The sequence below is a fragment of the Bos grunniens genome, chromosome 12, assembly GCF_055505025.1.
Source record: "Bos grunniens cultivar Pamir isolate PY7600 chromosome 12, Bosgru_T2T1.0, whole genome shotgun sequence".
In the NCBI taxonomy this organism is placed as follows: Eukaryota; Metazoa; Chordata; class Mammalia; order Artiodactyla; family Bovidae; genus Bos; species Bos grunniens.
The window spans coordinates 29,944,569-29,966,821 of record NC_141176.1 but is presented as its reverse complement, the minus strand read 5'-3'; the positions used below and the strand labels follow the sequence as shown (position 1 = coordinate 29,966,821).

The 22,253-nt window shown below is 47.5% G+C and overlaps 1 protein-coding gene across 1 annotated transcript in view; it reads left to right on the top strand.

Moving 5' to 3' along the window:
* B3GLCT (beta 3-glucosyltransferase) overlaps positions 1–22,253 on the top strand; it is a 118,898-nt gene that overhangs the window by 10,375 nt on the left and 86,270 nt on the right. The window contains exons 3-5 of the mRNA XM_086330781.1: positions 6,483–6,532; positions 12,609–12,648; positions 20,651–20,760. Coding sequence (XP_086186907.1) covers positions 6,483–6,532; positions 12,609–12,648; positions 20,651–20,760 — 200 coding nt within the window. The remainder of the gene's footprint in view (positions 1–6,482; positions 6,533–12,608; positions 12,649–20,650; positions 20,761–22,253) is intronic.

The following is a 22,253-nucleotide window of genomic DNA, read 5'->3' as shown; positions in this document are numbered from 1 at the left end:
CTGTTTGAGTTGGAGTTTGCTTCTTTTCAGATCCTGAGTGGCATATGGGTTTTCATATCATCTGTTTAAATGAGATATGAATCAAAGAAGCAAGAGATCTTTTCCTTCCTAAAATATATAATTCTTTCCTTTTTCTCTTTTCCCCCCTCTGTTTATTGTCCTTCCTGTACATATGCTAACCCTCTGGCATGTAGAGTATATTGGTCCTGGCAAATGTCGCTGCCGAGTGAGGGAAAGTCTGTGTTCCAGACTCCATTTCCCGCTGATTTCTGTGAGGAAACAAGGGAACGTGTTTTAGATGGAGTGAGATCCAGTGTGGGCAGCGGGGGGCTCAGGCAGGAGGAAAGTGGGGTCTGTGTGCTCCCTGCCATGGGGGAGCCTTGCCTCTCCTGACTTCTCCCAACTGGCTGCATCCTTTGAAAAGATTGGGAATCCCATGGAACACAGCGAAGAGGTTCCTGACCCTGAATGTTCTCTACCCGCCGTGGTGTTGGAATGGCGCTGGTGTCGTCCCTAAAGCAGGGGATCTTTTTTCCCAAGAGTTTGCTGTTTATATTTGGTCCCTGAGCAAAAGTCTCTAGCTCTTCCGTCCGTCCTTCTCAGGTGCCCTTAAGGAGAGGGCTCAGAAAACACCTCACACGCCTGCCTTCTCTCTGCCTGGCCACGCCTTTCTGTCTCCTTGGCAGTTAGTCCCTGAGATGTTGGGGTTCCCCTGCTCCCATCTTGAGCACCCAGCTTTGTGGCTCTGGTTCCACCATGCCGCGGAGACACTGAATGCGCCTCTGCACACTGGGGACCAGGCCACGATGGGGGTGTTGCCACTTGACTCCCCTGTAGCAGCTCGGGAAACGGGGAACCACGTTGAGTTTTCCCACAGTCTGCTCACTGTCCTTTATCCCGTAGCATCTGAATGGCGCCCCAGGCTTACCCTGTCGCTTGGATCCGAAACCTGGAGTCATCTGTGCTCGTCTCCCCGTCGGCCCTTCCCTGCCCTCATCCACTCGTGGGGTCCGTCTCCAGACCTGGAGATGCTGCTGCTTCAACACCTCAGCACGACTCTGGCTCCCCACCTGCTGTGCCCGGGAGTCGCCTCACCTTCATTAGGTCCCTTAGCTCTCAAAGTCTGGCTCCAGCTCCCTTCTGGCTGGTGTGTGTGTGTTTGTCTCTCCACAGCCCAACCCACACGCTGTCTCTGGAAACTGGTCTCAGGCACAGCTTTCAGCATGGCATCCCCCTTCTCAAAAGCCTCAGAAAGCTTTCGGTGGCACTCAGAGTAAGACCGGACTGACCCCTTTCAGGATATGGCCCTGCCATTCCAGCCTCACCCCTGGCCCCAGTCACACAACACCCCCACCCTGGCCCCCTCCAAGGTGTCCATGCCCAGGTCACTCCTCCCCGCCCTCCAGGTGCCCATGCTCTGGGCGCGCTGGATGGTTGGATGTGCTTTGTGTGCAGAAGCCTGTTTCCAGGCCTCCTCCTCTTGTGCTTGGAGCCTCTGCTGCCCTGCTTGGTGCTTTGCCCTCCCTCCTTCTCAGGGGCTCCCTGGGCGGCGGTGCCGTCAGAGCGCGCCCATCTGCTCTTGGCAGTTGACACAGGACTTGTCTGTGGGGTTAGACCTCCTTGGGGAGCCGCTGCTTTGTCATCGTCACCCAGCTCCTAGCATAAAGCCTGGTGCTTAACTCAGGCAGCCCCTCTTTGATTTTCTGTTGAACACGCGAAAGCATCCATTAGTAAAGATACTGACAGTGGCTGCTCACACCCAGAGCCCCCAGCACGTGCCAGGCAGGCCCCATTCTGAGCCCGTGTGGTGTGTTGCGTGGCCTCACCCATGGGCTCTTCAGCTGCCTTGATTCTGCCCTTCTGTCCTCAGCCCCACACAGTCACCGGCGCTCCATGTGGGGTGTCCCCCGCCCCACGTCCGCAACCCTGGAGACAGTGGCTTTGTGAGAGGAGCGTGAGGAATGCAGGTGCTTGGGCAGACGCCTTTGTTTCTCTTCCGTCTGCTGCCAGGGATTATCTTCAAAGCAGGTCGGGGAACCAGTTAAATTGGCTGCAGGCCTTGCATCCCGGAGTCCAGGCCCCTTCGGAGGAGCTGGAATTAAACCTGGAAGCCCTAGGGAGCCGGGGCTGCCTGGGGCGGGGTTTGCCACTGAATCCTGTTATGTGAAGTAGGTCACAGCAGAGAACGGACCAGGGGAAGCCCTGAGCCTGGGGGCACCAGGGGTGGGCTCTGTCCCAGTCAGCTGGGGTGGGGGCCCAGGACCGCCTGGTCCCATGGTGCTCGTTTATTTCCTCCACGGACACCTCCTGAGCCTTCAGTCCTGCTGAACCTTCGCTAAACCCTTTCTGCCCATCCCACAGGTCTCCCATCCTGGCAGCTCACCTCTGAGGGGGCCACTTAGCCTCTTGGTGCTTTCCATGTTTGGTATTTAATTTGGTTTCTGTGATAAAGGTTACAGGGAGAGTTTGGGAGGGTGAGTTGGGTACAGGAACAAAGCAGAGACGGGAGGCTCAGGGGTCTTCTCTTGCCTGGGCTGATCCTGCTTCCTCCCTCCCCTGGGGGGATGGACGGAAGACAGTTGATTAGTGTTGCTTAAATTCATCGTAATTAATTCCTCTCCTGTTTCTTACACTCTAGGGCCGAGGCTAGCCTATAAATCTCAGGCCCGGGATCACTGTAAAATTTGATGTATCTCTCGGGGTAGATGTGCTCACACACATTCGTTGGCTTGAATTATCTAAAGTTATCATGAGAAAGGTCTTATTTCTATTGCCTGCCCTGATTTGCACTTTAAATATAGTTCCCTGTAGCAGTTACAGGAATGCATGTTGAAGATAGAAAAGGGAAAATTACTTTTTAAACAGCCGCTTGGCATAGAAGAGCATGATTTACCTTTTAGAATATTTCTCCAAGTGTGCATTAAGACCAAGCTTTCAAGAATATTTTTTCCCCCCACTGAATCTGGAAATTAGTATGAAGCCAAACAGCAAACACTGAGCCCCTGGCAGCCACCCCTCCTTGCTGGGGTCTCTGCCTCCCTCCTGCTGTGGGAGAGTCCCACTCTGTATTCTTGTTACGGTTGTCGAAGGTGACAGATAATTTCTTACCTCACTCGCTAATTTTTCTCACTTTCTCCTCTGTCAGCACCGTTTTTTCCTGCATTTCCACAAAGTGCAAAAGCTGGGATTTTGTTGGTAAGGTGTTAGTCGCTGAGTTGTGTCCTACTCTTTGTGACCCGTGGATTCCTGTGTCCATGGGATTTCCCAGGTAAGAATACTGGAGTGGGTTGCCATTCCCTTCTCAGGGGATCTTCCTGGACTAGGGATTGAACCCAGGTCTCCTGCGTTGCAGGCAGATTCTTTACCATCTGAGCCAACAGGGAAGTTGGTAGGAATTCTGTCAGTGATTCATTATTTTATATTTGGATTTGTTAATGAGATAGCGTATCCTGTGCCTTCAAAATGCATTTGGTTCCTTGATGATTTGCTTTATTTAGATTATGGAAATGCAAAGATAAAACCAACTAGTGTTTTTCTTAATATTCATCTAACGGGGATTATCTTGCCATGTTCTGATTTGCTCTTATGCGTGCAAGTAACTGCATTTCTTATGTTATTGCTTTAAATATTATATAATTTATTTCTGTCATGGGAAAAAGGAGTTTTTAATTTCATAGAGTGATGGAGAGAAATAAGTTTTGTTACTTGTTTTTAAAGGGTATTTTAACTTTTTGTTGTCATTTAGTGGCCGAGTCATCTCCAGTTCTTTGGGACTCCATAGACTGTAGCCCACCAGGCTCCTCTGTCCATGAGATTCTCCAGGCAAGAATACTGGAGTGGGTTGCTATGCCCTCCTCCAGGGGATCTTCACGGCCCAGGGATTGAACCGCGTCTCCTGAATTAGCAGGTGGAGTCTTTACCACCTAAGCCACCTGGGAAGCCAGTATATTTTTTGCAGAGAATTAAAATCTAGTTTACCCTTCCCTCAGTTAAGCCTTGCTGAATAAAAGTATGGTGTTTTTATTCCATAAAGACAAGGAGGATTTGTGGAATTCACTTGATTTATGGGGAGCATCTTTCCTGAAGGTAATTCTTACTTTATACAGTAACACTGTCAGCTAACATTAGCTGCTTGTTGATGAAAGGTGATGTGTTAGTAGTATTAAGAACCAATGCATACTAAAGACACTTTTTCTTCAGTACAGAGTCTGTTCTGAAGGGCAAGGGCTTTTGTGTTGACACACTCTTCTTTTTCATAAGGCCACCTGGCCTTGGCAGAAAAATGAGGTTAAGACTAACCCTGCTTATTAGCTGAGGAGTCACTGAATTTGTTACATTGGGAAGGTTATTTTTTCTTGATAAAAGGAAATTCTAATCCAGAGAGCTTTGACTGTCTGTGCTCGGAATTAGGCATCCATGAGGTTGGGGGAGGGCTTCCCCTGGTGGCTGCATGGTAAGGAATCCCTCTGCAAAGCAGGAGCCACAGGAGAGTCCGGAAGATTCCTTGGAGGAGGGCATGTCAACCCACTCCAGTATTCTTGCCTGGGAAATCCCATGGACAGACAAGCCTGATGGGCTACAGTTGGACATGACTGAAGCAACTTAGCATGCCATGCACAGGGTTGGGGGAGATGGATTTTTGAGGCTCAAGAGTCCTGTATTAGATCAACCACAGTTTTTACATCCCATAGGTTGACACACTGTTTCATTTTCTAGAATTCTGTGATGCTGAGGGGTGTTGATGTGTTGCAACCTCCCTGTAAGATGTTTATTAATCCATTTTTGGGATCTTCTTGAGGGTTTTAAATGTGTTTGCTAGTTTAGAGATAAGTAAAACAAAACCGAAATATTAAATACCCAGAAGCAGAATGTAAATGGTGTTTGATGTTAAATCTCTCCTCCCTTCTTAGAACTTTGTGAATGATTTGGGCTTTGCATTTGTCTCGGGGTGTGTGTATGTGTAAAAAGTGAATTAGGCATCGATCTTAGTGACCATGAATTCAGTGGGGGCACTAAAGTCCTTTGTTCTCCGGGGTTGGCAATGTCAGTGTAAGGAGACAGCCCTTGAATGATGGTTCGGGAAGACTTTCATTCGATAAATATTTATTGACTTTCTTCCGTGTGCTGCCCCTGTCGTAGGGGGCAAATAGTACATAAAACCACATTCTTGCCTTCATGAAGCTTACATTAAACTAACATAGAAGACAAGCAATAAACAAATAGCTATAGCGGTGTCAGTGGTGGTAAGCGCTCTGGAGAAGAATAAAGCAGAGTGAAGGGTGGGGAAGGGGTGTCGGGGTCGGGGGACACTGCACTCTCCAGAGCCTCGTACAGTGCTACCTGGGATCTCAGTGCCCACAGAGAGGTTCATCTGGATTTTACCTGCCTTCTGAAATGTCATCCTGGAAGTGGAAGTGATTAAACCACGTTAGTCATTTGCTTCCGAGTGTGAATATGTTTTAGATTTGAGGCAGTGGGTGTCTGGGACTGGGGTGGGAGGATTCCAAGCATCAGGATGGGTGGTCCTGTCTCCTGCTTCTGAGCAGGGTCTTCTCCGTTACCTAGAATCCTGTCCTGCCCACCCCCACGCGCCTTGCACTGCTCTGTTGTTCCCTGGAATTGTCTGGCCATCCCTTCCTACCTTCCTGCGCCACAGCATTGTTTTCTCTTGGGAACGCTAATTGGAGAAAGCAGACTCTGAAATGCTTCCTCTTAGCTTTTCAGGAGAAACGCACTGTAAAGTTAAGGTATTATGGTTTTGTCTGGTTAACCTTCCTGACTGGTTTATTATTTTACTTCCTATTTCCCACGTGTTACTGTCAGATTATTATTATTATTTTAATGTAGAGCCTAGATATGTCTCTGGGGATATCTTTGTCTATATGGACTCCGACTCAAGGTCATTCTAAATGGGGAATGATTCTACTTCCTCTCTCTCCCCTGGCGCCATGGCTTTAGCCGGGTTCTGGTAACTCTCCCCACGTGCCTGGAGGAGCCTCTGTACCACCGCACTGACCCGAATCCACGGAGGCGGACAGCTTGCCCCAGATTTCGCTCCGCTGCCCGCCGGGCTCTGACAGGGATGTGAGAGTGGAAATTTGCACTTCTTCCTGGTGGAATCTCAGCAATTCCCCTTTGCTTTGGAAGGCACCAGAATTCAGGTTTCTAGGAAGTTGTACTCTGTATGCCTCTGTCTTGTGGTTTATAGCTACAGATACAAATGGTATCCTCTTTAGATGTAGTGTTTCCTTCGCTGGGAACCTGAGCCTGTTGACTTCACACCAGTGGATGCTCTTAGGTCTGGAGAAAGGCGGCCTTCGGTACTAGTTTGCAGCAATGCCGCTGCTTTTAAAACGAGCAAAATTTATTCTGTTAAAGTATAATTTTTTTTTCCATTTTAAGCAAAACTGTTGAATATGAGAATGAATCTTAATTGCTGATTTTAATGTACAAATGTTTCTTATTTCTCCCTTCCCCCCTAGCTTTTGCTTTGGTTTCTGAAGATGTGAAGAAAGAGGCCAGACAGTCTAAGGTACTAATTCTAAAACCAAATCTATTCTTGCTGTCTGAGATTTGTCTGTCTTTTCTTTAATGGGAGCTATAATGATTTCATCTTTCAATGAATTAATGAAATGTTGGTCAACATTGGTTTTTGAATCCACAGCAGCAACTCACATAGTCTTGCTTAAAAAAAAAAACCTTTATTAAGGCAGATCCACTTGGTTTTAAATTTTATCTTAAGAAAAAAGGTGTTCGGATATGGAGCTAGACATTTTAGAAGTCTTAACTTGGATACTGTAGATTTTTTCTGGTCTTTCCACGTCTTAGGTTGTTGTTCAGTGGCCCAGTCATGTCTGACTCTTTGAGACACCATGGACTTAATCTTGGACCTAGTTTTCCCAGCCTATGAAACGTGTGCTGTGTCGGGGTCACAAGTCCCTGAGTGCTCCTCACCTTGAGGTGACATTATGTGAAAGGGCATCTTGGGGACTGGCTGAGACCCCAAAGGTGACCACCAGGCTCCTTGTAGAGTCAGAACCTGAAATGAAGACGTGGGGGACCCATGGCGGGGGAACAGCATTTTTCCAAATCTCAGAGCTGCTCCTCTCCGATCACTGGTTGCATTCAAGAACTGCATCTAACTTTTGCCATTTGGGGTTGCATTAGATCAGTTTAGCATTTGAGAAAGAGAATATTTTTTAAAATATGAGTTGTTTTTGTTGCATTAATTAAGGCTCAGTTGACTCTCTTTTTTGCCCCACAATTAGTATAAAAGTGTTTTTAAATAGAATGTTTCTTTTACCAACAGAGTGTGATCTGTTCTAACTATACCATGGGGTTCCCACACAAGGGAAATGAGGATAATAATTCCTTATGGTTTTATGATTCTTTATGGTTAATAAAGCATTTCAGACGTTTAATTTGGTTTGCTTTTCTCAGTGGTCGTGTTATTGCTAAGCAAAGCAGATACTCGCATACAGAGCAGAGAAAATACTTGCTTAGAGAAGTGAGTTGATCGAGGTCACTTGAGTATTAAAAGGTGAGGTCAGAATCCACTTGCAGACTCCGTGAATTTTTCATGCTGTATTTTTGTATTACGTTGTCCTGTGCATTGTCACGTGTTTGTTTGGCTATAATGAAGCTCATTATGAATTTAAGGGTTATTAATAGGGAATTAAAATTTTGTATAATAGATTTAGGAATTATAGCACATACTTTCAAATACAGGTTTTTACTCATCTTTCCAAAAGAAGAAATACATATATTTTTGGCCTTAAATACATATATGAATATAAGTAGAGATAAGGTAAGTCCTATATCTTAGTGTCATTTTTTTCATGCAAAGGTATTAAAGTCCTTGAAAAGTGTCATTAACCCCATCTGTGCTTGGCTACAGAGCCAAAAAGCCATTAATCCCCTGAGGAGAGGCAGTGATGAAATGTCTACTGTAGCCCATGCCAAGGCTGGGAGACGGAGGAGAATCGATTTGTCCAAGGTTGTCTGAAGTCTGTCTGTAGATGAACCCGAGACAGGACTTAAGGCCCTTGACAGTAATCATGCTCACTGGGGTGTCCTTGGCGTATCACCCTCAGCACACCTGGGAGCCGTCATTGTGGCCCAGAAGGCCGCCCTCCTTCCTGCTCACCCCACTGCTCATTGCAGTCAAGGGCCCTGGTTCCCTAGAACCAGGCCAGTCCTGCTCAGAGCTGGGGGCCTTCCCCAAGTCACTCAGCTTCCCTGGTTGGTGTCAGGAGGCTCCTCACGGGAATCCCGAGGCAGCCGTCACCCTGCTGTCCCGGCCGGGGCCTGCCCTCTGGCCCAGGTGCATCTCCTGGCTCCCCGGGCCCTGGCTCTGCTGAATTCTGGCCCACCTCGGCTTTCCGTGGAGCCTGCCCTTCCCAGCTCATGCTATGCATGGCCTCAGCCAAGCTCTGAGGGTGACTTCGACCTGCCTTCCGTCCTGCGCTGGCCTGTGACACTGGGCCCTGTGGGACATAGGCGTGGAGCCAGGCTCTGGAGCCAGACTGCTGTGGTTCACGGTCCTTCTCCCACCCTGGCCCCCGGTGGACACACCCATGTCCAGTTCCCTCATCTGAAACAGGACTGCCCTCACAAAGGCAGATTGAAGATTATGTTGTGTGTCTGCCACTGAGAGCAGTGCCCGTCCCTATTTACACGTTTACCTGCTGTGACAGCAAGAAAGGCCCCATGCAACCTTTCAAGAAGTTTCCACACAGGGGTGGGTGGGCGGTTGTGATCAAGCTGAAGATGCCAGTTTAATTCTTTACTTAAAAGATTTCATAGCAAATTCTTATGAGGCTTTTTTTTTTTTTTAATCTTCTTTTAATGAAGGATTTATAAACTAAGCATCACATATATGGATTGCAAGTGTTCAAATCTCTTGTGTTTTAAAGATAAAAGCTGCACTGAAGGTTGTCTTAGATCTGTGTTTTTCTGGCTAGGGTAGGAGCTGTCTGTGGGGTGCGTGTCCTGGTAGCAGATATCTTTCCTGTCTGAGTAGCAGTTCCGTTGACCTAGAGAACTTTTGATAGTGAGCACGTTTTGATGGATACTGATGGTGTTAGAAACACACAGCAGAAGAGATAATAAAATAAACCATGTGTTTCTTCTTAGGAAGAACTAAGCCTTTTCACAAGGAAAGCTGGAGACAGAATTTTAAATGTTCTGTCAATTAGTTCATTTACTCCAATTTTCTTTCTCAAAGGGGAAATTAATGAAGACCATTTTGGTTCCATTTCAGTTCACCTAAATCAGGTGATTCTTGGATATTTTATTTTTACAGTTTACAAATTGAGCCGTTTGAAATGGTCAGACATTTCCTACCTATTGTATCCAGCAGTCAGAGCTGCAGTGCTTAATAACAGGAAGCTGTGGCATTTCAGTTGATTTTCTTTGGTTTTGCCAAGGCATCTGGCAGAAAGTCTAGCTCCTGTTCCAGCTTGGCTGGAATCATTGAGTTCAGGATACTTTTTATGTTCAACTTCCGGTAAAGGTGGCTTTTGTTGTAGGTATTATTAATACTTTTGCTGTTGCTGTTCAGCCACTCAGTCATGTCTGACTCTTAGAGACCCCATGGACTGCAGCACGCCAGGTTTCCCTGTCCGTCACCAACTCCCGGAGCTTGCTCAAACTCATGTCCGTCAAGTCGGTGATGCCATCCAACCATCTCGTTCTCTGTCATCCCCTTCTCCTGTCTTCAATCTTTCCCAGCATCAGGGTCTTTTCTAATGAGTCAGCTCTATGCATCAGGTGGCCAAAATATTGGAGCTTTAGCATCAGTCCTTCCAATGAATATTCAGGACTGATTTCCTTTAGGATTCACTAGTTGGATCTCCTTGCAGTCCAAGGGACTCTCAAGAGTCTTCTCCAACACCACAGTTCAAAAGCATCAAGTCTTCTGTGCTCAGCTGTCTTTATGGTCCAACTCTCACATCCATACATGACTACTGGAAAAACCATAGCTTTAATTATACGGTCCTTTGTCGGCAAAGTAGTGTCTCTGCTTTTTAATATGCTGTCTAGGTTGGTCATAACTTTTCTTCCAAGGAGCAGGCGTCTAATTTCGTGGCTGCAGTCACCATCTGCTGTGATTTTGAAGCCCAAGAAAATAAAGTCTGTCACTATTTCCATTGTTTCCCCATCTATTTGCCATGAAGTGATGGAACCAGATGCCATGATCTTCGTTTTCTGAATATTGAGTTTTAAGCCAACTTTTTCACTCTCCTCTTTCACCTTCATCGAGAGGTTCTTTAGTTCCTGTTCGCTTTCTGTCATTAGGGTGGCGTCATCTGCATATCTGAGGTTATTGATATGTCTTCCTGCGATCTCTATTCCCACTTGTGCTTCATTCAGTGCAGCATTTCGCATGATGTACTCTGCATATCTTTTAGCTTACTCTCAAAGTATGTTTCCATCTCATGAAGCATGTTTTCTGAACAGTGCCTCTGGGGGAGGATTGGGCATGTATTACTGGAAGGTGTAAGGAAGGAACGCTGGAAAGGGGCCAAAGACCTTCAGTCCTGGCCTGTGGCTAGAATGGCTGTTAGATGTTGTGCCAATCCTGTGCCTTTTCCGAGCCTCTTTTGTTTTATCTGCAGAAGGGGAATGTTGGATTGGATCATCTCCCATGCTATTTTTAGAAAATTGTAGTAGAAGACACATAAAATTTACCATTTTAGCCATTTTTAAGTGCACAGTTCAGTAGGGCTAAGTATGTTCCTACTGTTGTGCAAGCAGTCTCCAGAACTCTCTTCATCCTGCAGAACTGAAACTTTCCTCCCATGAAGCCACAGCTCTGCATCCCCTCCTGGCCCGTGCCCCTCCACCACCCCGTTTTCCATCTCTGAATTTAATAGCTCTAGGTACCTCACGTAGGTGGTGTCATACAGTCTCTATCTTTTTATGACTGGCTTATTTCACTTAGCATCATGTCCTTAGGTTCATCCATATTGTAGCATGTGTCAGAATTCCCTTCCTTTTAAAAAGAATCTACTTATTTATTTGGCTGTTTCGGGTCTTAGTCGCGGCACTCGGGATCTGTGGGCTCTTTGTTGTGGTGCACAAGTTTAGTTGCCATGTGGCATGTGGGATGTTAGTTCTCCACCCAGGGATCGAACCTGTGTCCCCTGCAGTGGCAGGTGGATTCTTAACCACTGGACCACCAAGAAAGTCCTAGAATTCTCTCCTTTTTTAAGGCTGATTAATATTCCATTGTACCAAGAGGCCACAGTTTCTTTATCCATTCCACTGCTACTTTTGGATCTGAAATTTCCAGTTTTCTATAATCCGTGTCTAGCAGCCAAAGGCGTGGCCTGGCAAGGAGAAGGCAGCCTGGCCAAGGGGAAGCCGAGGGCTCTGTCCCCGGGCTCAGGCCGCGCTCCTGGCCAGAGAGGTAGTGAGTCCACATGTGCCGACCTAGGATGCTAGCCTGGCCCTGGTTGAGCACATTTAGGGAAGTGGTTGAGCCTTCCAGTCTTCTTAGCCGCTCTTCTGAAAAGTATGTGTTTTATCATCGTTAGGTCAAGTGTCACTTGACCCCGAGGTGGGGCAAGCAGATCAGTACATAACTCTGAGGTTCTTCTCCACTCACTGTTATTTCTACTCCTGAGACACAGAGAATTTCAGAAAACGCTGCCGAAGGTGGCTGCTCCCCTGTCTGCTGTTACAGTCCCTCCTGCATCCTGAGAGGACATGTCTCGGTGGCAGTATCTTGGCTTGTAAGCTGCTGATGTTTTGTTGATAACGGCTCACGACTGCATTTCTTGTTGCAGTCGTGAGGGAAATGGAAGGATATTTGCCACCGTCCAATTGTCATAATTATAGCGTGTGGTGGTTGAAAATGGAAAGGGGCAATTAGAGGGAGAATTCCTTCTGCCAGAGGAGACAGTGAAGATGGCAGATTTAGCTGCTGACACTCTGCGCTTTGTGGAGGAGTCTTTGAGGAGCTGGTTTGATCAGGATCAGGTACATCTGTGCTCACATGCCCACATCCACGTTTCTGTGTTTGAAGCTCTGCAGCTCTGAGAGCCCCTTCCGTGCTCAGGAAATCTTGTGAGCCCCAGGTGGACCCCCTCCCCCCAGGGCTGCTTCTCAGGTAGGAGAGAATACAGTGGTGACATTGCTGATGGGCGCTTGTCTGAGCCCCCCAGATGATAAATATGGTGTTTGGTAGAGCCCGTCTTCCCAAGGAACACACAGTCAGAATGGGTACAGTCCTGACGCGTATGTAATTCTTACCATGTATCAGGGTTTAAAACATTGTGAACAGGAACATTGTGAACATTGAACATTGTGAACCATTTTACACGAGAAGAAAGAGCCTCAGCTCAATTCGGTGACTTGCCCACCATCACGTAGGAGATGAACGGCCCCATAGGAGTCTTCTGTTCTGATGCAGAAATATATTATTGCTGCTTTTCCTGCCTTAATTTTTGTCTGTTTCTTTAAGGAGCACTTCCAAGCTCTCATTTTCCATGTCTTACCCCCAGATGTTAATATGTACCATACATGTTTATTTCATGTATTGCTGTTTTTGTTTTTTGTTAATGTGACGAGATTGATCTTTTTCTCTTTTATTTAAAATACAGAATTTGGAGAAAAGTGATATATCAAAGAAAAATGACATAGGTGAGTAACGATTTCTTTTTTTTTTAACTTAAGAGTTGATATCCAGGGGCTATTTCTTGTAAATTACATTTCAGTGAAGTGAATTTTTCTTTCTGATTTTATTTATGTGATAAATATTGTTGGCCAAATACTTCGTCTCTTGCTCAGCCCAGTGTTTACCGTCACGAAGACACGAGAACACATTTCAGATGAACATATTGGAAGTAATAATTCATGAGCTGGATTTATTTCCCTCAGCCTCAGTGTATCGAGCTGCTGGTAAAGAGAGACTTCCGTGCTGGGGGGCTGCTGTAAGGAGTACAGCGGTAATGGAGACAGAGTCTGTTCTCAGGGGCGCACGCACACTTAGTGGGAGGAAGGGTCAGCTGTGGCCTTTTTCATGTCCCCTCTGCCTGGAGCCGGGGCACCACTGCTGACCTGAAGGCAGCCTGTCCCCTGCGGGTCAGCGTGGTGACCACATCTTCTGTCAAATCCTCTGGCGGAGGCGGCTCTTGGCTTCTCTGCAGACGCTGCACGTGTCTCTCAGTCCCACCAGCTCCCAGTCTGCACTCACTGCCTTATAAACCCATCTTTCTCCCCCATGTATCGTGAGCATTGTCAGGGTTGTGACCATGAGTTTGTTGTGTTTTTTTTTCTGGCTTCAGTTTTGGGAAACAGGCTCTAGGTGATGACGGGAGGGCAAGGCTGGCCTCTGTATGTTGGGTCTCTTCCCCAAGCGTGTGTACTTGGTCGTTATGGGTCATCCCAGGACAGGTGATGGAGACTCGGGAGGTGAACCTTGGACGAGGGGAAAGGGACACACCTTCCTTCGTAAGGTCCTTGTTGCCTGGGCCTGGATTCTGAGGAGTCTGGAAGGTGGTAGTGGCCCTGCTGGGTGGCGGGGGTAGGATGGGCTGTGCTGGGGCCCAGGTGTACAGGGACCACAGGGGTGCGGGCTAGAGTCTTGGGGTCTTGAGAGTAGCCGTGTTTAAGAAGCCACAGTGATGTGCTGCTTGTCTTCCCTACATGACAACACGACAATACCCTGCGTGGTCAGCCACTCCTCAGGAGATTAAAATAGAGATTTTACCTCTGCAGCCAACCCTGGTGGGTTTGGGCATTTGTCTGTGTTTTTTTTTTTTTTTTTTTAATTAATTTACTTTTTTATTGAAGAATACCCGCTTTATAGAATTTTGTTTTCTGTCAAACCTCAACATGAATCAGCCATAGGTATACATATATCCCCTCCGTGTTTTGGTTTTTTTTTTTGTGTGTGTGTGTGGAAACTGCTGGGCCTCCTGTAGCAAATGTTTTTTTTCAGATTGATTTATTTAGTTTAGGCCACACTGGGTCTTCATTGTCGCGCCTGGGCTTTCTCTAGTGTGGCTGCGGGGGCTGCTCTCTTGTGGCGCGTGGGCTCTAGGGTGTGTGGGCTTCCGTAGTTGCAGCACGTGGGCTCAGTAGCCGTGGCTCCCGGGCTCTGGAGCACAGGCTCAGTAGTTGCGGTGTGTGGGCTTAGTTGCACCGCAGCTTGTGGGATCTTCCTGGGTCAGGGATCAAAGCTGTATCCTCTGCACTGGCAGGTGGATTCTTTTTTTTTTTTGGCAGGTGGATTCTTAACCACTGAGCCACCAGGGGAGCCCGTAGGTGGTTCTTAAGTGAATGGTGGTGCTGGTCTAGAGTGTGAGTTTTCAGCGTACCTGGGAAGCTCCCCAAGCAGGTGAATCTGCCTTCTAGCAGCTGTACATGGCAGAGCTGGTAATACTTGACTTGGTATCTGTTCATCTGAAGAAAGACCCAGAGGGCTTATCTGCCATACCCTTAATGTGAGTTGGTGGGACGGAGTGGGGTTGGGGTTTACTAAAGCAGCTGACCCAGCAGAATCCACACCCCGTCGCGGTCTCATGGTCCACAGGGCCTGGTGACCGACTCCAAGGGTGGGGTGGTCTTTTCATCTCCTTTGATCCAGTGCCTAGTCCGTACATTCACCAGTGACCATTGTTCTGGCCAGCATCACTGTGTGACTCTCCGTGCGTGTGTGTGTGTGCGTGTGTAGGTGTGCACGTGTATGTATCTCTGCCTCACATCACAGGCTGCTTGTCATGTAGCTTTTGTCTGAAGAACATCACACTGATTTCTCATCAGAAAAATGCCAGTGTGTGGAAGTCCATGTTTCTAGTTACTTTCTGACCGAGACAGATTACAGATTAGCACGTAATGTGATGTTTGGTATGGTGTATACTCAGAAATGAGACTCCAAGAACCTTGGGTTGCTTTACCTGCACAGAAGAGTTAATCCTCCTGTGTAGCCCTCTCCGGTTCTGTTTCTTGGAAGCTCTCCGCAGCCTCTGTCCGCTTCAGCACCGCCTGGGTCCTCTCTGCACCCGTGATGGATGTCTTTATCGCCCCTTCTCACCCGTCACACTCATCATTATTGTCAGGCATTTGGTGTGCTGCCCATTTATTGCTCATTCCTAGAGGAGAGACAATGACAGTCTGTCTTGAGTTGTGACAGTGTTTGCAAAAGGCAGATCACAGTGGGTTTCAGGAAGTATCAGCAAAGGGATGGAATCGTCTTATTTGATTCCAGTGACCAGGCTGTGGGAGCTTAAGAATTGGGGGGCTGAGCCACGTGAATAGAGAAGACGGCTCCCGAGGTGAGCCCTGGGGTCTGGACTTGGTCAACATGCGATGAACGCAGTCTGCAGAGCTTAGGATGTATATCAGGAAGTATTTCTTGGTGCTGATACAAAGAACGGCAGGACAGACTTCCCTGCTGGTCCAGTGGCTAGGACTCTGCCCTCCCAATGTGGGGGCCTGAAGTTCAACTGGGCTTCCCAGATGGTGCTAGTGGTAAACAACCCGCCTGCCAATGCAGGGATGTAAGAGACTTGGGCTCCATCCCTGGGTTGGGAAGATCCCCTGGCGGAGGTCATGGCAGCCCACTCCAGTATTGTTGCCTGGAGAATCCCACGGACAGAGGAGGAGCCTGTTGGGCTATAGTCCATGGGGTTGCAAAGAGTCGGACACGACTGAAGTGAGTTAGCATGCACGCGTGTTCGATGGTTGGTCAGGGAAATAGATCCCACATGCCGCAACTAAGACTTCACATGCCATAACTAAAGATCCTGAGTGCTGCAACAAGACATGCTGCAGCTAAGACCAGATAAATGAGAATAAATATTTTTTTAAAAAGAAAACACCCCATTTGGAAAGAAAAAGAACAGCAGGAATTTAAGAACTAAACTGGACTAGGTTCAAGATGGTGGAGTAGAAGGCTGTGCGCTTCCTTCCTCCTGCAAGAGAACCAAAATCACAGCTAGTTGCTGAACAGCCGTCAGCAGGAGGACACTGGAACCCACCAAAAAAAGACACCCCATGTCCAAGGACAAAGGAGAAGCCACAGCAAGGTGGTGGAAGAATGCGAGCACGATAAAATCAAATCCCACACCCAGCAGGTGGGCGACCCACGGACTGGAGAACGTTAATGCCAGGGAAGTTCTTCCTCTTGTGTGAAGGTTCTGGGCTCCACACCAGGCTCCCCAGCCTGGGGGTCCCCAGGGAGTCCGACTCTGAAGGCCGGCAGAATTTGATTCCAGGCCCGCCACAGGACTGAAGGAAACAGGGACTCCACTCTGGGAGGGCACAAACACATAATCAGACTGGACTCCCCGGGTTCTTGTCTGGAATCGGGGTGGGGCTGAATGCGGGCATCTGTCACTCACTGTATCAGGGCTATAGGGCCGGGCACACCTGGGTACCCCTTCCTCTCTTGCCTTATACAGGTAACTCCCCTATGTGTCCGTCCCTTGCCTCACTGTGCAGCCACTTCTAGCTGTAATCTTTGCTGGTGCCCTGTGCTCCACTTGCTGTTGCAAACCTCCGCTGCTCCCTCCTTTGGGAAAGGGCCCCCTGGGGTCCCCAGGGCTCTGTGCCCTCGTCATGTCCCCTGGGGAGGCTCTGCTGTCTGGGGTCCCAGGTGACTCTGGGGCCCTTCCCCAGTTTGAAAGCTGTTAATCTATAGACCCGACAAAGGATGAGACGGTTGGATAGCATCATCAACTCAATGGACATGAGTTTTGAGTTAACTCCAGGAGTTGGTGATGGACCAGGAAGCCTGGCATGTTGCAGTCCATGGGGTTGCAGAGAGTCGGACACGACTGAGCAACTGAACTGAATCTATAGACACAGCCTATTTGTGTGGCACATAGGTTCTTCCTGATCTGACCTGGCTGACACTGCCTTTCTCTCTGACTTCATCACTGGCTGTTCTCTCCACCCTTTTCTCAGAAATGCCTGATAAACCTCCCAGTCACCCATTCAGGGCTGCTGCAGAGATGAGGTGGGCTGAGGGCTCCATGATAACCCAGTTCTTTCTCTGCCACTCAACTGCTCCCTTCTGTGCCTGCGTCTGCAGAAAACGGCTACATTTCAGTTTTATTTTTTAATTTATGTATATATATATATTTTGCCGTATCCCATGGCCTGTGGGATCCTAGTTCCCTGAGCAGGGCTGGAACCTTCGCCCCCTGCAGTGGAAGCATGGAGTCTTAATCACTGGGACCACCAGGGAAGCCCCACTGCTGTGTTTTAAAGGAAACGCAGAGAGCATCCTTCTCAGAAGCTCTCCCTGCCCTGGCTCCCTGCCTCCAGGCCCCCAGCATCCCCGCCTGGCTCCCGACACGGAATGCTCCGTGTTGTCTTCTGAGCTGGACTGCTGTGCTGGAGCCGCGCTTGCTCCTTTGGTACCCTGGACTCTGTGCTAGGAGAGGCTCAGTGTTCGCTGAGTGCACACAGCATGTGAGATCCAAGCGCGTGATAAAAGGAGGGGGAGTGAATACAAGTCGTGGCACAGGACCCAGGAGATGGAAAGGGGGAGAATTTGCTTCCTCTCTTTTTGCCAAGCGTCTTCCCCATGCGAAAGAACTGCTGTGTGTGCAAACAGTGGACACTTTGCTGGTCTGGTAGAGGAGGTGGTGGGAGGTGATTCCTGCAGGGTTAACCTCTTGACAGGTGGAGCTGCTCTTTTAAAAAATTTATTGTGAATTATTTTGAACATACCAGGAACTACAAAGAGTCACATCCAGGTATCTACCTCCCAGATTAAGAGACAAAACATTGCTAACATGGCTGCAGCCTTTAAACCAGTATCTTGATTTTGGTGTTCATCACTCTCTTATAGTCTTTGTTTTTCCAAAAAATTTTTATTTTATTTTTGGCTGTGCTGGGTCTTTGTTGCTGTGTGGGCTTTTCTCTAGTTGCAGTGAGCGGGGGCTACTCCCTAGTGGTGTGCGAGCTTCTCATTGCAGTGGCTTCTCTTATCTTGGAGCTTGGGCTCTAGGGCTCACGGGCTTCGGTAGGTGCGGCTCCTGGGCCCTAGAGCACAGGCTCAGTAGTTGTGGCACACAGGTTTCGTTGCTCCGTGGCATGTGGGATCCTCCTGGAGCAGTGACCAAACCCACGTGTTCTGCCTTGGCAGATGGTTCTTTACCACTGAGCCTCCAGGGAAGCTCTCCTGTCGTCGTTGCTGCTTTCACGTCAGTTAGATCTGTGTGTACATGTGTATTGTATAGCATATATCCATTTTATATAGATTTATGTTTATAGTTTTGAAAACCATTGATTTATGCCGTATGGTCATTACCTCCCGCATTTTTTTCAGTGTTCTGTCTGGAGGGTTCATCTCCAGCTTCCATCTGGATTGATCCATATACAGCTAGTTGATCTTTTCTTGCTGTGTGAATTCCACTGTGTAGTATTCCAGTTTGTATATCTTGTGAGTGTCTGGTTTGCTTCCAGCTTTTTTCTTTTCACACAGTGATGCTGCGGTGAGCACTCCTGTTAACATATACGAGGGCTTCTCAAGGATGACATACCAGTGAAGTTTCTGGGTCATTGCAGATGTGCGTCTTCAGCTTTATTACATTTTGCAGAAATTATTCTCTGAGGTTTATTGACTCCGTTCTTGAACAGAAATAAACCTTGTTTCATTCTGATAAGTGAGTTATGTTAATGTCTCAGATGTAGTGGATCGGAAGTTACATTTCAGCTGAAGTAGAAGACACTTATTTGAGCGTTATCTGTGTGTCTGATTTGTAGAGCCAGGATGCTGACTTGAAATAGAGATAGTACATGGAAGGTTCGAATTTATATAAACTCCTACATAGAATTAGGTCACATTCAGCAGGTTGTTCAAAAAGCATGTTGGAACATTTTTAGGATTTGGATGGCTCACTGTGGGGCTGTTTGTCGTATGAATATTTGAGTGAGTGAATAAATGAACAGAACTGTAGAGCTCAACACAAGAATGGTAAAATACAGTGGAATAAATAGAAACCAAGTTAGTGTCCTTGAAAACAAAGAGTTAGTCACTCATTCGTGTCCAACTCTTTGCAACCCCATGGACTGTAGCCCGCCAGGCTCCTCTGTCCATGGGACTCTCCAGGCAAGAATACTGGAGTGGGTTGCCATGCCCTCCTCCAGGGCATCTTCCCAACCCAGGGATCAAACCTGTGTCTCGTTCATCTCCTGCATTGGCAGGCGGGTTCTTTACCACTAGCACCACCTGGGAGTCGAGGTGTTAAAGGGAAGAGCTCACAGTGTGGGGAGGGTCCCCATATTGGTTTATAGTCAACCTTGCCGGAGGCTGCAACTTTATGTGATGTCTGCCTTTAGCCAACACCCCTGTCTGGTGGCAGGGTCCTGGCACATCTGCAGCTTCTTTCTTTTATCACGAGCTCGGAACCTGGGCAGGCCTGACGTGCTTTCCCGGTGTGGGGTCTGGGCCTCCCCCTCTGCAGGTGAGACCCTCCTCTGGTCTAAAGGGGTGACAGATCAGGGCTGCCTCTCTTCCAGCCCCAGTCAAGACCCTGACGACCCTGAACCCAGGCTTGACAGGCAGCTCATTCCCACTGCAGCCCTGTGGCCCTGCAGTCGTGGGTGTTTTCCTGGAGATGAACTTGACCCTGGCCAGGTGCCCCCTGAGGTCCCTGCTGAGTGTCGCCTTGAGGGGCCGTCCAGAGCACGCTTGCGGCCGAGTGTCAGTTTGCGTGGGGCTGCTGAAACAAGGTGCTGAAACAAGGTGACACATCTTCCACAGAGATGTGTCTCTGCGTTCTGGGGGGTGGGGGGTGGTTTCCTCTGAGGCCGCCCTCCTCAGCTTGAAGGTGGCCGTTTTCTCCCTGGGTCTTCACAGCAGCCTCCCTTTGTGTCTCTTGCCCAGATCGCCTCTTTTCATAAAGACACCAGGATATTGGGTTAGGGGCTTCCCTGATGGCTCAGCTGGTAAAGAATCTGCCCTCAATGCAGGAGACCTGGGTTCAACCCCCTGGGTCAGGAAGATCCCCTGGAGGAGGAAATGGCAACCCACTCCAGTCTTCCTGGCCGGAGAATCCCCCGGATCAAAGATCCTGGTAGGTTACAGTCCTCTTTTAATAAAGGCACCAAGTATGTTGGGTGAAGACCTGTACTAATGACCCTACATTAACTTGATTGCCTGTGTAAAGACCCAGTTCCCAATAAGGTCAAGTTCTGAGGTCCTGGGGCTGAGGACACTTTATCCCGTGAAGCTTGGGGGTCGCAGTGCGACCCCTAACAAGGAGGCGCATTGTAGGATTCTGTGTAATTCTTAAAAGGTTTCTTGCAAACACAGTGGGTTTTCAGTGACTGGGGAGGTGCGTGTTCTAGACATTTTCATACTTTCTCACATTTACATTTGCATACTTTGTGACAGATGCAGGAACAAATTCACAGTTTGTTACCAGACTGGGTCTAGTACAGCCAGCGTATTTACTTGCTAACTTCTAGGAAGGAAGTTGTAGAGATGAGTTTAAAAAGAGAGATTTTGTCACTAGAATTACATATAAATTGATTTTTTTTCCCCTAAGAGTTTATTGCCTGAAGGCATGCCTTGTGACTGTTTTTTTCCTTTTCTTTTCGTTTTGATTTGTTTTCAAGTTTATTTCAGTTGTTGTTTTAAAAGGGGGAAAAAAAAAAACCTGAACAAATTTTTTTGTTGTTCTAGATTTAAAAGAAATTGTATTTGTCATCCAGAGTCAAAGTAATTCTTTTCATGTGAAGAAGGCAGAACAGTTAAAACAAAGCATCCTAAAGCAATCTGCAGATCTTACACAGGTACGTAAAGATGACTTGGGATGTCTGAATTTTTTCTTGATACGTTTATGTTTTCCAAAGCTCTTGGTCCATAGAGAGTCAGTTCTATTTAGATAGAATACATCTTCTGGCTTGTTTTGCTGGCTTAATATGGACTATCTATTGTTTAAAATGCTCTAGTTAATTTCAAATGCTCTAAGTATCATGTTCTAAATTATTATATTCATATTTTAACAAACATGTAAAAATGTATAGGACTAGCATGGTTTTATCATAAAATATGACAGAAAAAAGTGGAAGAAATAACTTTTTAAAGGTGGAGCTTAAAATAGCAAAGGTAATTAATGTTCGAAATTTTGGTAACAGGTTCTAAGGCAGTTTTTATGTTGAAATAACATTTTCATTAACCTTTGTGCAGTGGTGCTTCTATGAGTTTCTTAATCTGTTTTTTGATTGGATATTATTAACTGAACTTCTGATTTGATTTATAATGTAATATCCGAGGAGGATTATGGAGAGAAAGATTGACACATCCAGGTTTACTTTAATAAAGTTTAAAATAAGCGTGAACTGAATTTAAATCTGCTCTGCATATTGTGGGAGGTTTGGGGCAAAGGAAGATCTACCCACGCATGCAGCCATATAGAAGCATTCCTCCTTAGCCAAGCAGAGACAGTCCTCCCAGCCCAGTACACTGCATGGCCGTGGCCTTGGCCTTCAAGACAGAAGTGCTTGTCTGGAGGTAAAAGCCATCAGAGTTCTTCGACCAGAGACCTGTGTGTTTGGCGGATGGCTTGCTTTCTGTCGGTGGGAGCGTGGAAGTAAAGGGTTGGAAATAAGAATGGAAAAGTGAACAACCTTAATGGTGTTCAACGTCGGGGCACTGCTGGCAGTGAGGTTTATTGTGTTTGCTCTTTAAATGCTGTGTGTGAGAAATTCATCCGACCTCCCCATGTCCCCACAAGGACAGATCCTGGTTCCTCTCCTTGGAGCATCAGCACTTCTCAAGGGACAGAAAGGGATTGCAGGCTGTAGACAAGTGGGTTTTTTTTGCTTGGGGTGGGGCAGTAATTAGAGATAGTAGCTTGATTAAAGTTCTCTTTTGTCTGGGCTTCCCCTATGGCTCAGCTGGTAAAGAATCTGCCTGCAATGCGGGAGACCTGGGTTTGATCCCTGGGTTGGGAAGATCCCCTGGAGAAGGGAAAGGCTACCCACTCCAGTATTCTTGCCTGGAGAATCCCATGGACTATGGGGTTGCAAAGAGTCGGATATGACTGAGTGACTTTCATTATTATTTGTCTGGAAACTCAGCTTGGGGCAGTGTCTTCTACTAAACCTTTTCAGATTCCATCACAGAGGAACTCCTATAGCAACCTTGCATGGCTGGTCTTCCCCCATGGGCTCTGGTAGAGGTGGATGCAGGGCAGCGGTGGGGTGGGGGGGTAGGTGTGGGGTGAGGGGGTGGGGGCGGGGAAAGTGGAGGGGTGGAGGGGAAGCCAGGAGCCCACATAGTT